At 34.9% G+C, this 14,873-nt stretch overlaps 1 protein-coding gene across 3 annotated transcripts in view; it reads left to right on the forward strand.

Moving 5' to 3' along the window:
- Positions 1-14,873, forward strand: part of SNTG1 (syntrophin gamma 1) — a 703,177-nt gene that overhangs the window by 588,096 nt on the left and 100,208 nt on the right. For all 3 annotated transcript variants that reach the window (XM_053558928.1, XM_053558930.1, XM_053558929.1), the window contains exons 13-14: positions 6,195-6,311; positions 7,990-8,061. In XM_053558928.1, the coding sequence (XP_053414903.1) occupies positions 6,195-6,311; positions 7,990-8,061 (189 nt within the window). The remainder of the gene's footprint in view (positions 1-6,194; positions 6,312-7,989; positions 8,062-14,873) is intronic.

Below are 14,873 nucleotides of genomic sequence, written 5' to 3' on the forward strand. Positions count from 1 at the left end.
TTTGGAAGTTCCCTGGTCATGTCAAGTGCATAGGAAACTATTTCCTTTTAATTCTGTCTGTTTATTAAATATCCTGTTTCTATTATGGCTTTATGTGCCATTTTTAACTTCAAAAAAGAAGTAATAATAGTTTTTCTTTAGAATGATTTCCTCAGATACACGTAGGAAGAGTCACTGAAAATTTATGTCTCTCCAACTGTTTAGACACTGTACATAAGTCTTGGCAATGATGAAAAAGAAAGGTACTTTTTGATATCGCTACACAATTAAGCAGAACCCCATTTCCTTTTCTGCAGTCCTAGAAGGAAAAGTGTTTCCTACCCAGAGGGCGAGAGTGAGGAAACATAGGTAAGAAGCCAACAGTCTCATTTTTATCAGTTACAGTCTTGGTTATTCCCCAAAGCTGCACTCAGTTTAAAAATAATAAAATTGCATCCAATGAAGATATTTCTTGAATGGTAATAATTCACCACTCTTAATAATTCAGCTTGCAGCAAAGTAGGGAGGTTCAAAGGACAACTCACTCCAGGAGGGAGTCACCAGGGAACTAAACATTTCTTCCCGTGACTGTACACATCACACCAATCTAGTTTTCCTTGAGACCTGGCAAGAATGTTTATGGAGATTCATGTTTTAACCATGATTTACACAGAAAATAATTAGAATAGAAAAAACCTCTAAAATCTAAAAGAGGGTATTTGTATTTTAAAAAATTCTGTTTGTTGGGCGGCGCCTGTGGCTCAATGGAGTAGGGCTTTGGACCCATATGATGGAGGTGGTGGATTCAAACCCAGCCCCCGTCCAAAAAAAAAAACCTGCAAAAAAAAAAATTCTGTTTGTTGAAAGAATTCCTTAAGATAAATAACAACACAGAAATATACCTATTATCGCCACTAATAATAGATGAGTTTTAACTTTTACTCAGGAGTTATAAACAGAGAAACTATGAGTTTCATCAAATGGAATTAAAACTGTGACTTACTGGGGCAGCGCCTGTGGCTCAGTGAGTAGGGCGCCGGCCCCATATGCCGAGGGTGGCGGGTTCAAACCCAGCCCCGGCCAAACTGCAACAAAAAAATAGCCGGGCGCTGTGGCGGGCGCCTGTAGTCCCAGCTGCTCGGGAGGCTGAGGCAGGAGAATCGCGTAAGCCCAAGAGTTAGAGGTTGCTGTGAGCCGTGTGAGGCCACGGCACTCTACCTGAGGGCGGTACAGTGAGACTCTGTCTCTACAAAAAAAAAAAAAAAAAACTGTGACTTACTGAGAAATAATGATTAAAGGAATATAATAATGCATCATAAGTAAAATTTCATCTCTGTGCCATAGGCCCTGAGTGATGGGGCACCATAAACATGGTTGTCAGGACACTCTTCTCTGACAGGACTCGGAAAGCCCTAAATTATTGTAATGAAATATTGTTACATGCCTATTCTTAATAATGTAGCTTATATGGTATTTTAAATATAAGATTTTACAAACTGTTAATACATATACAGAATGGTTCTAAAACATAGCTGCACAATTTAATTTTTAAAAAACAAATCTTATCCATGACAAGAAAAGTAGATTGCTAGCCAGAGATGTGCCCCCATCCCACTGTTCTCTAACACTTTTAATTTCTTTTTCTTTACATGCCACATTGGGTAAAAGTTAAAAATTGTCTATTATTAGTGGTGATAATGGATATTTCTGTATTGTTACTGATCTTAAGGAAATCTTTAAACAAACTAACAGATTTTTTAAAATATAAATACCCTATTTTAGATTTTAGAGGTTTTCTTCTATTCTAATTTTTCCTGTGTAAATGATGGTTAAAATGTAAATTTCCTTTTTTATAATAAACATTCTTTCCAGGTTTTCTATTAAGGTTATGGTTATTCAATAAACTGCATTGGAATTGATCCCAACTGAATCTATTCTCTGGAAGACTGTCCAAGTTTTCAGATCATTTTTTAAACAATTAATTAACAATTAATCCATTGATGATAGATTCATTAGATTCTCAGGTTTTCTTTAATGGAATGTTCTAAATTATAGATTAAACTGCTTTAATAATTATAGCATTATTTATGTAAAATTTTTCTTCCCAGGGTTGTGCCTCTGGTTCAAGGAGTAGGGCACTGGCCCCATATACCAGGAGTGAGGGGGGGGGTTCAAGCCCAGCCCCAGCCAAAACTGCAAAAAAAAAAAAAAAATTTCTTCCTGTATCCATTTTGATATTCTTCCAATATTAATATATTTCATTAAATTTTCAAATAAACTTGCAATATATTATTTATAATATCCTTTAACAGAACTATAACATCTGTAGGATCTGTTATAATGGATCTTAGTAATTTAAGGTAGTTCTTGCGTGAGTAATTACATTACTATTCCTTATTAATAATTATTTTTGCTTGTGTTGAATATCTACTATATATTTATTTTCTATTTTATTAATAGCTACATCTGATACTTATTTTCTGTAAACTTTGGTTTTTGGTCTCTCCAAGACTCTCTGTTTCTAAATTTGATCTGGATTCTTGATTTAGATTTTCAGCCTTACCAAAGGCATCCAGATAGACTTCAAAAACCTAAGAATAGCCATGTTGAATCTCTTCAGTTTGGTACATCATATTTCACTATCACTTAGTTCAAACTCTTTTCTAACCTTATTTTTTATTTTTCCTTTGATTCGTGGAAGTACGTTGTTTAATTTTGAAATATTTGTAAGGGGGTATTCTAATTATCTGTGAATATTGCCGTCTCATTTAATTCCAATTAGGACACATGTCATCTGAATAATATGATAAAATTTGTTTATAACTGATTTTATTACCATTTACAGTAATGCAATTATTTTAAATGTATAACAGTTTCTTGCCATTTCTATCGTACTTGAAAATAATTTTTGCTCAGTTTTTGTCAAATCCAGTGCCTCGGGTATAATAAATTCAGAAAAGTGTATGTGATATTTAAAACTTTTATGCCTCAGTGTAATTTTTACTCTCATCTTATTACTTAGTTGGTGAATTTTGCTAAATTATTTTTCTGCAGTTATCAATTTGTCCATTTCTTGGGTTCATGTTCTTTCAGATTTTGATTTATAATTTTTTTTTTTTTTTCAGTTTTTAGCCAGGGCTGGGTTTGAACCCTCCACCTCTGGTATATGGGGCCAGTGCCCTACTCCTTTGAGCCACAGGCACCGCCCTGATTTACTTTCTTTAAAGGTGATACATGAATTAGCAGATACATGATAGATACATGAATTATCAGATACATGAATTCCAAGCATGCCACGCTTCCTTTTCTTTGTAGATTTGACACTTTATCATTATGAAATGTCCTTCTTTATTCAGGAAATGATTTTTGCCTTAAGTCTACATTTTCTTTTCTTTCATTTTTCTTTCTTTCTTCTTTATTATTATTATTATTATTATTTATTTATTTTTTTTTGTAGAGACAGAGTCTCACTGTACTGCCCTCGGTAGAGTGCCATGGCGTCACACGGCTCACAGCAACCTCCAGCTCTTGGGCTTACGTGATTCTCTTGCCTCAGCCTCCCAAGCAGCTGGGACTACAGGCACCCGCCACAACGCCCGCTATTTTTCTGTTGCAGTTTGGCCGGGGCCGGGTTTGAACCCGCCACCCTCGGCATATGGGGCTGGCGCCCTACTCACTGAGCCACAGGCACCACCCCTTTTATTTTTTTTTTTTTTCAAGATTAGGTCTAGCTAGAGTGCTGCCCTGGCTACAGTATTGCAACCTCCCACTCCCGGGCTCCAGCAAACCTCCTACTTCAGCCTCCCAAGTGACACCACCATACTAGGCAACTTTTTTTTGACATTTTTGCACAGGCTAATCCCAAACTCCTGGCCTTAAGCAGTTCTCCCTCTGTGGCCTCGCAAAGTGCTAGAATTGTAGGGGTTGGGTCACCATGCTTGGCTTATTTTCTAATATTAATATTCCAGTATTTGGCCTCTGTTGGGTATAAAATTTTTTATTCTTTTGTTTACAAGTTTGCTGTACTTTTATGCGTTAGATGTGTCTTACTGAGACAGAATGTAGGGTGATTGTTTTTGCTATTTATTTTATTTTTTTAGTGCACTGTGAGAATCTATGAAAGCACATTTATTTAATTAACTGCTTTATATTGTTATTATGACTACAATAAAATCATAATTACAGTTGTTTTAGTACCTTAGATTGGCTGCATTCAACACCTTACCATGGGCCTCCATTTTCCCATCAATTCTATTTCCTTTTATCTCCTTATTTTCTTTTGGATTGATTAGTACTATTTAATATTTGTTTTTCTTTTCCTTTTGTTTATTTTGAATTTCTATATATTGGACTCCTTACCCACTACAAGCACAGCTAAATGAATGTCAGTGGGATAAAATGTCAAAATCAGAAATGTCTGAATGTTGGGTTCTGCTTTCTATTGTTTTTATTTGTCCTTCATAGTATTTTATTTCCCTTCATTCTTAGTTATTTTTATTCTGTTCTAAAATAGTTGCAATAAAACAAAAGATGTAATATTATTATTATCCACAGAGAGTTTTCACTTTCTTTAGCCAGGAGCCTGGAAGAACTGTGACCCAAGACCACCATGAACCATTTCAAGCCTGACGTTTTCTGGACCGTCTGAATGGCTTAAATCTGGGCTCTCATCCTTGCAAAGGCTCACTGATTTCTACTTTAACATTTGTTGTTAAGATTCATTTTAATCCTTAAATAAAAGCAGAGTCTACTTACTACGGCTGTCACACTTGGAGGGTCCGGCACTTTAATATTTTTCCCTGAATCTATAAGTCTGGGCAAATCAGCCCAGTCTCTCATGTGACATTTATATAAAATTGCCCTTGTGTCAAAAATTGGCCCTACATTTGAGTTAATGTTAAATCATTTCTATTTTCATATTACTATGGGTTGTTCTTCAATACCTTATAAAATATCTAGTGCTTTGAGCACATTATTTTCTCCCCAATTTTCCCTGGCAAATTGCTTAATACACAACCATAAAAGATGTAAACTAACTATATTCTTTTTTCAATTTCTCTCAATTATTATGATTCCTTAAATATACTCATATATTTCACTAAATTATATTTTTCTTTATGGTATGTCATCTGTTAAGCTTCATTCACTCTTTTAAAACTAGGATGTTATCTGATTAAATATTCCTGGCCATATAAGAAATACAAAATAATCAGTTTTTATAGCTGGTTCTTATTACATTATTATTAAAAAGTGATGTCTCTATGAATAAATGCCTTATGGTATAAATTTCAAAGCATACATTTGTAATCTAAGAGATCAGAGAATATGTAATTTCATCAAAAGAGCAAGAGACTTTTGTTTCAATTCCTATTGTAATTTGTACCAAGTTTGATTTATTTTCAGCTAATTTATTGAAATCACAATTTCTTTATTTTATTTTATTTTTTTTGTTTCAGGTTTATGTGAGGGTACAAACAACCAAATCACAATATTTGAATTTGTTAGGTAGATTCCTTCCTGTAATTATGTCTTGCCCCCAAAAGGTATGCCAAACACCAATTGCTTAATTTGTTTAATCATAAACTTTATATTCTTATCTTATAGGCTTAATTTAAGACAAGCTGAAATAATGAGATGTGACTAATTCAATTATTTTTGTGAATAAATATAATGCCTGGAAAAACATGGGGTCTGTGAGCATCACAGCTCACAGCAACTTCCAAATCTTGGGCTTAAGCAATTCTCTTCCCTCAGCCTCCCAAGTAGCTGGGACTACAGGCACCACCAGAACACCTGTCTATTTTTAGAGACGAGGTCTCTCTCTTGCTCAGGCTGGTCTTGAACCTGCAAGCTCAGGCAATCCACCTGCCTCAGCCTCCCAGAGTGCTAAGATTATAGGCATAAGCCACTGCGCCTGGCACAATTGAATATTTTTTGTAGTAGTAACTGGCAGAGGTTGGGTAATATAACTCATGGTAGGTTGGATTATAAAAACAAACATCAAAACACATGATAAATGGTGATGAAAACATATAAGAAACTCTTGTCAAAGGCCAGTATTCATTTATTCAAGGTAAATCTGTTCAATGTACTTTCGTACCAATTAATTTCATAATTTTATGAGAGATTATAATAACACCATGCATGTTAAATATGTGTAAGATACCTAAAGTAAGAAGTTTCTTGGCAGTTAACTGCATCTGATTTCCCTGCAGATAGTCTACATGGGCTGGTGTGAAATACGAGAGCAGGACCCCCTTCAGGACCAAGCGTACTCGCCAGCGTTTCTGGCCCTCAGGGGTTCGTGTCTGTACAAGTTTCTGGCCCCTCCAGTGAGTGTTTCTCTCCCAATTTATTGTTTTTCCCATGTTTTCACAACCAACTGATGCCCAACTTAACAATACCAAATAGCATATTGTCAATATGGTGTGAAAATAAGATGCAGAAAAAACAAACAAACAAACAAAAAAACCATTAGTACAGATGTTGCTAAAGTAGCTTTTTAAAAGGAACATGTTCTGGCATTAAACATTTACTTTATAAACCCTGAAAAGTGTAGAAATCATTTGTTTAGATGGTGAACATGAAGAATAATGAATAAAATTATAATACTATTAAAAATACCATGAAGTCCCAAGAAAGGAAATTTTAAGTGTATTTTGTTAATTGATTAAAAATTAAAGCAATGAATTTATCAAGGGTAGAATAAAAGTAAGTAGTTTAAAGATTCATTATACTCAATATGCTATGAACCTCTTCTATTTAAAGAGAATTTTGATGGCTCTTTTAAATTTATTTGACACTTTTAATTACTAATAGTAAGTTTTTAACTTATATTTAATTTATTATCACCAAATTATAGTTAAGTAAAACTCAAAATGATAGCATTTTGTCTAGTTAGAAGTTATCTTAACTTTAGGCAAACTTTTTTAGTGTTTAAAGTTTAAATTAGAAGGCTTTATTCTTGGTAAAGAATCGAAACTACATTCTGGTGAGCTAACATTTATGACAGTCGAAATATGTTTATCTGTGTTATCCAGGTCTCTCTAAATGAAATCAATATTTTTTTGATCATCTATTACACTCTATATTCTAGTCCTTGGGCTTTGTACTAAATATGGATGGAGACCTATTGCCCCTAAAATCTTGCTTTTGGAAATGTGTGCCTTACAGCACAGTAGACATTCAATAAATATTTACTGAACATAAATAACAAATGCCAGAGCCTCCTTCACAGGTCCAAAGATACGTAGCTCCAGAAGTCATCCGGCTCGACTTGTTGGCATTGTAAATGTCTATGTTTACACGGTGTTTAGAGCACCAGGAAGTCAGGGAAAAGATAAACATTTGTCTTTTACTGTAGCCCTATTTTGAATGTTTTTTATGAAAAGGAATGAGACAAATATATGTTTTAAATATCAATAAGTAAAGCAACTTCATTGTAGTTTTGATGTCTTTACAAAATCATCAGCCATATTAGAATTTCTTAATATAAATTATATCCTCTTTTAATAATTAAACTTAATATTTTCTCTGTTTATCTGGTAGTAAATTGGGAAAAAATATTTTAAGTGTGGAATTTTTTTTTTTTTTTTTTTTGCAGTTTTTGGCAGGGGCTGGGTTTGAACCCACCCACCTCTGGCATATGGGGCCGGTGCCCTAACCCTTTGAGCCACAGGTGCCACCCAAGTGTGAAGTGTATTTATTATTTATATGTAGAGAATGTACACTTTTAAAAAAAGATACATAGGACATTGGGCGAGTGAAAATTGTTGTACATGATGTAAAATGTTTGCTAAAAGGAAAAGAGAAACGGTGACAAAACTTAGAATAGAGGAAATAAAAATATGATACAAGGACCTTTAGGAAAAGAGTGTCACAGTTGAGTGTCTAAAAGGATACATCTCTGAAAGTTTCCCTTATCATCCACCATATTACACAACCAAAATAGAGAGGAAAACAACTTTCTAAAACAAATGACATATATATATATTTTTTAATCTTTTAAAGGTGACCACCTGGGATTGGACCAGAGCAGAAAAAACCTTCTCAGTTTATGAGATTATGTGCAAGATTCTCAAGGTATGATCGATAAGTAGTCATCATTTCAATGGATAGCAAACAGCAGGTCTGGTTTCATCAGAAGCTCAAAACCACAAATTACTCACAGATATGAACGAAAAAATAAAGACAATAAAATATATAAAGGATAAGAAAGTACAACATGCAGAAAAGTGCATAGGCTTAGATAACTGACAGGTTCTGCCGCTGTCCCTGTGGGAGATGAAACGGGAAGAAGCTGGGCCAGGAGTTCATGGAGGAAGAAGGAAGAATTTTGACTGGAATTAGCCTGAATTTAAACTTCAGTTGTTAGCATAGGTTTTTTTTAAAGATATTTTTCTTTTTTCTTATTTTATTTATTTATTTGGATGAACAAAATGTGCAAAGATTCAGGCAAGGCCTGGAATTAGGAAATGCAGACTTTATCATTGTCAATGCAGAAAGATTTTATTTTGTTTTGCTTTTAACCCTGAGGTGTCTTTCGCTAAGTATGCCGTTGTCAGGAATCAGTTAAACTTCTGAGCTACACTCGTGATAGTTGTAATTTCAAGTCATCAGGAATTCTGTAAAATTCCAAATTGGTGCCAAAGCCTTTTTTAAAGGATTAAAATGAAAATAGCTTATATGACTTGAAAACCAATTGACATTCGCTTTCCGCTTTGGGGGTTGCAGGCTAGGAAGCACTACAGGTTGATAATTAAATCTTTGCTTACATTCAACGTCGTGCCTGTAACCAAGAGGGGCTGAGTCTCCTGTGCTGTATGGAGGTTTCCTCTTCTAGTTAAAGACTTTGTAGAGTAGACAGTGCTGGAAGACTTAAAATATAATAAATAGTTCAAAATTGTCTGAAGGCAGAGAGACAGAAAGATGTAATTACCTCAGCGTTCGTGGTGTTCCTCCCTACAGAGAACTATAGATTAAAGCTGACATTCTCTATCACATGCGATCTGACTGAAAACGTAGCTTATAGACTGTTCCTCACCGTGTGTGGTTTGAGTTCTGTAGTGTCTAATAGTGGAAGAACAACCTAGAACATGTGAGTTTATTGTTAGTAAAGAAGGTTCTGGCAATTCCTAAAAGATGGACCAATATCTGTGGAAAGGAGAGCATACCCAACTCTGATTTCTTTAAATAATAAAAAAAAAAATAGATAATGATACAGTTTTCTAATTACATATTTTTTATTTTTAACAAAAATGCTGAGGGACTTAGAATAAATCAAGCAACAACCCACTCCTCAAATCAGCTTCATTTTTGCATCCTAACAATCCAACACATATTTCATGTTATTATTTAGAGAAATTACTTTCTAAACTTTCCCCAAATAGCTACATACTCTCAATAAGCCCCTCTTAGCAAAAGACACTGTTTAAACCTTGCAACATCATGCAGTTTGTTACCATACTTTAAATAAGCACAATTTTGAAGGACAAAATAAAAATCATGTTTGACTTCTGGCTCGGTCACCATACATAAACACTCAATGTTTGATTTTTCTCTAATTATAAGTTTACGACCAATTTAACATTATGCTATTTTTGATTTACTCTTTCATGTTAAAATGTCTTAAGATTTCTCTTCTAAGCCAATTAATTTTCTTCAAAAAAACTTGTATCCTTTTATAGATTGGATCAATTCTATCATTTCACCATATTTAGTCAATTTTTACATTTTACATTCTTTCCTCAATCATTCTTGCTATCAGGCATATCACAGTTTGAGTCATCATTTGACTTATTTAACAAAAAATTCTTAGGTGTTTTCTGTACTCCAGGTAATCTGAGCACTTGATATATGGCTGAGAACAAGGTAGAAAAAGTCACTTCTTTCATTGAGCTTACTTTGTTAAGGTGACTACAACAGTAAATAAATACATAAAGGAAACAAGAAAAAGAATAGGGAAGAACTGATCTTTACTCACCGAGTGTGATGTAAATTCTAAGTTATTTCCTTTAATATAAATTCTGAGTTTTGGAAATCCTGTATGAAAAAATATATTTTATAGACCGATCGATAGATTCAAGGTGTTAAATTCATTTGTCTACACTGCCTCCTAAGGAATCCATACCAGCTTAAACTCCCATCGCAAGTAACTATGGGAATGCCTGTATTTGCACTCTGACCAAATTAAAACCAAAGAGTAGTTCTCATTTTAACTTCTTACATAGCATTCAATATAAGCCTATGAGTTGTTAGGAAAATTTTCACATAAGTTAGTGAGGCCTGGAGATAAATATTCTCAGACATCAAAGAAAAGATAAATCTACTCTCAGTTCTCCATTTAACATACAAAAATCATCTTTCAATCATCCCCTTCCCCAAAGGAGACTTCTGTGCAGCTGAGAACAGAGGGGTGGCCATTTGGTTCAGTGCTACCCAGTTATTTTCCTGCATGCAAATCATGTTCTAGCACATTCTCGTGTGTCAAGATCAAGATCAAGATCCTCTCCTCTCCACCTCTCCTCTCCTAGAGTGTTGAAATAAAAGTCAACACTCCTCAGTCCCTTAGCTGATCTGAGCTAAGTCACAGGACTGAGTCCCTTTGATCCTCAGGCACTTAGCTGATCTGAGCTAAGTCACAGTACTGAGTCCCTTTGATCCTCAGGCACTTAGCTTATGTGAGCTAAGTCACAGTACTGCGTCCATTTGATCCTCAGGCACTTAGCTGATCTGAGCTAAGTCATAGTACTGAGTCCATTTGAGCATTAGAGGCCCTCTTGTGCTCATGAACAGGCTGTGTCCAGATGTTAGGGAACCTATCAGTTACTCAATCTTGGGCCTTCATGAATTAAATAAAATGTAAAATTAGGAATACAAAATTAGGCATGAAAGTGAATACTGAGTATGAGAAAAGAATCATAATGTAGAATAATTATTAAAGTTAACAAATATAAATATTTAAAATCTATTTTACATGGCAGCGTGCAGTGGCTCTTACCTGTAATCCCAGCACTCTGACTGGCCAAGGTGGGTGGTTGTTGAGCTCAGGAGTTTGAGACCAACCTGAGCAAGAGCAAAACTCAGTCTGTACTAAAAATAGAAAAATGAGCTGGGTGTGATGGGGGGCACCTATGGTCCCAGCTATTTGGGAGGCTAAGCCAGGAGGATTAATTGAGCTCATAAGTTTGAGGTTGGTGTGAGCTAGTGATGCCATGGCACTGTAACCCAGGCAACAGAATGAGATTCTGTCTCAATAAATAAATAAATAAATAAATAAATAATAAAATCTATTAAAATATCTTATATTTTTTATTAATTCACTAAGCATGCCTGTTTAGAACTTTTCCTCCTATGCTTTTGGAGAGCTGTGTATTCTTTGATCACCTCTTCGGATAACATGAATTATATGATGCCAGTGTCTACAAGAAAGACAGGGATACCCCTGCGTCTTTCCTCCTGTATCTGAGCACCAAAGTCATATCCCTCCTGGAGGACACGCAAGGTCCTTAGCTCATGTACAACTCAGTGGAACTTTGATTTCATCCTCCAGCTGAATTTGGCAGTTCAGTTGAAGACAGGACCAACTGCATGATGTGAAGCCAAGATATAGCAGGTGTTATGTTAACAGATCAAAAATGGGAAACATGGAAGGAATGAATCGAAGTCCAACTTTACTCAGAATAGCCAAGTCCTACGCCATTGTTTTCAAAAGGCACCTCCTAATATAATTTGGTTGATAAACCCTTCAAAAACAGCAGGCATTTTTTGCTGGTATTTAAAGCCTTCCCTTTTAAGAAATAGCATTAGATTTGGTGTGAACAAGTATTTTTATCATAAAGCTGATTTTTGCTTTATTTTTTAAAAGGGCACTGCTTTTCAGACTTACATTACATATATCAAGTTTAAAATCTTGATAAGTACACATAATGATCAATATTGTCACACTGATATTTTTCTAAATCATTTAAAAAATATTCCAAGAACACATACCTGACAGGGCTGAGTGAGAAGGGTTTTGGGAGTGTGTAGGGGTAAGGTAGGGAGAGAGATGGCTCAACCAAGTACCTATGTCATGGGGTAAGTAAAATGGGAGCCTGAATTCACCTGTCAGAGATGAGAGTTATAAACATGGAAACAAAGAAAGAAGACTAGGTTAACCCTGACCTGTTGGATTAGAATTAGAAATGTTTGAATGTGACCTCAGTTTGCAATATGTATAAACTATAGTTAGCTATAAAAATATAGATGGGAATGTGTGTGCACAGACACGCGACCTTACTCTGTCCCTTTAGAGCCTTCAGGGCACCTGGGTCAGAGTCTCACCACCAAGGAACATACTCAGCACAGGTTTCTAAATACCATTCTCCCCTATAAGGAACCAGAACTCTGTAGAGAAATGCTTTGATGGCTGTATTACAGTACAGAATGCAAAAGGTAAGACTAAATCATTTCATTGTGCTATAAAATAAAAAGGCACTCAAAGAAGGATAGAAACAGATCAAAAGACACAGAAACCAACTTCATAGGAAATGAGAATCCACGGGAAAGCTTGGACAAATTGAGAGCAAATATGGGTTAAAATATTAGTGATCGTCATCAGTCATAACTCAGCAAATAAAACAGGAAACCATGAATCCATCTTCATAAAAACAAATAAGTGGACAATTTGATGAGGGGTAGATTACATAGTTTCAAAGTTTCACCTCACAAAGGAATTTCTCTAAGAAAGAGAAACTTTACAGCATTCAAGAATGGCAGCACTGTGTTTGTAAATTGATCAAAGTGAATATGTTACTAATGGAACAAATCAAAATCATGCATGTCTTGTAGGGTGGTAGAATGTCTCAGCTAGCAGAACAGCGGGATGGTGGTGTTCCTGGTAACAGTTTGCATGAAGTCTAACCAGGATAAAATATCCATTAATGTCATGTCATAAAGGGTGAAATACAACTTAACCTAAACAAATCTACCAGGATTTAATCTACTCCGGTCTGAGCCAGGTGAGGCCCATTCTACAAACTAACTGGCCTGTTGCTTTTGACAGTGTCAAAGTCGCTAACTAAGGGTAAGGCCAAGGCATTGTTCCCACTGAGGGCAACAGAAGAGACCACGGACACAATATGCAACACGGGATTCCGAAGTGACGGGTCATGACTCTAGTGTAAAGACTAGACAACAGCAAAACCTGATGTCAAATGCCATATTCTGATGGTCATATTGTAGTTACGTAGATGAATGCCCTCACATTCTTATCTGCAGAAAATGCTCACTGATGTATGGGGTTAAGGGGGCATGACTTATCACACTGGTAGTTCACATATGTTTCAGAAAACAAATCTTTGCAATTCACATGCAAATGTTCTTTAAATCTGATTATATTAAAAATGATGACAGTTCAGGAATTGCTATAGAAAGAGAATTGTAAACCAAGCAATAAGAATAAGCAAACCTTCACACAGAGACCAAGTCATAGGTCATGAGAGACCCCTAGAGGCAGTCAGGCTAGGCAAGAACACTCTGTAGCAGTACTGACTAAAACTATCCTCAAATCAAGAATAACTGAAAAGAAATACTAGTAAAAATGAGTGGACTAAAGAAAGAAATATATTCAAAATACTTTGGTTTTAAAATTAAAAGTAAGACAAAATTACATTTTAAGAAATAATGTCTGGATTTATGATCCTTATATTTTGATATCAAATATATTTTCTAGACATATATTTACTGTGTCCATGATTAAAAAGCCAAACTCAATATTATTATTTCTTTTACCAAAACTACTTGACACTTAGAATAGAAAAGAGACACTTACTTATAAATTAGGGACATTTATAAATTAGAGTGTACTTCTTATAGACTCGTTTAAAATAAAAAAAAATAAATCAATGTACAACAATATAGAAATACATACTATACTCAGAAATGAAGATATAACAGAAACAAAATATAAAAAATATAATATTTGATATCTGAGTGTATTGATATCATTATTTGGCAAGTGCTAAAGGATTGTGAAAGATGAAAATACTTCCAGAAGTCCATATTTATATTAAGAATAAACTTACAGTAGAATTTAATGCCGATGGTAAGTATTCATGGAAAATAGTGTCACTTGCCTTTGAAGTTACCACTTTTGGAAAAAAAGTTACTTTCTTAGTTTGACCCTCTGTCTTAGCCTGTTTTCTGTGGCTATAACTGAATGCCAGAGATTGGGTAATTTATGAAGAGTAGAGGTTATTTAGCTCATGGTTCTGGAGGCTGGGAAGTTCAAGTGCATGTTGACAGCCTCCTTCTGAGTCATAACATGATAGAAACTTCCCTGGGCAAGCCTAGTGGCTCAGGTTTCTTCATTTATAATGTCACCAATGTCATTGTGAAGCCACACCCTGAGGAGCTTATGTAAGCCGAATTAGCCCCCAAAGGCTCTACTCATTAGCAACATATGATTTTGAGTATTAAATTTCTAAACAAAAAAGAAAAAATTGGGGGATACATTCAAACCTTAGTAACATCTTAGTAAAAAAAGATGTGTCTGCATTTTTGAATATTTATATATATTTACATATATATATGATTTTGGGGGGATGATGAGCATTTTTTCATGTTTTTAGGAATTTGTCTGTCTTCTATAGAATAAGTTTTACTAATGTCTCTTAGTAAATTTTACTAATGCCCAGTGACATATGGAATTGTGGGGTCTTTTTTTGTTGATTAATTTGAGTGTTTTGTAGATCCTATTTATCAAGCTTTTGTCTGATTAATAATATGCAAATATCTTTTCCCATTCTGAAGGTTGTCTGTTTGCTTTGATTGTTGTCTCCTTAGCTGTACAAAACCTTTTCAGTTTAATTAAGTCCCATTTGTTCATTTTTGTTGTTGCAATTGCCACAGAA

The sequence above is a fragment of the Nycticebus coucang genome, chromosome 13 (genome assembly GCF_027406575.1).
Source record: "Nycticebus coucang isolate mNycCou1 chromosome 13, mNycCou1.pri, whole genome shotgun sequence".
Classification (NCBI taxonomy): domain Eukaryota; kingdom Metazoa; phylum Chordata; class Mammalia; order Primates; family Lorisidae; genus Nycticebus; species Nycticebus coucang.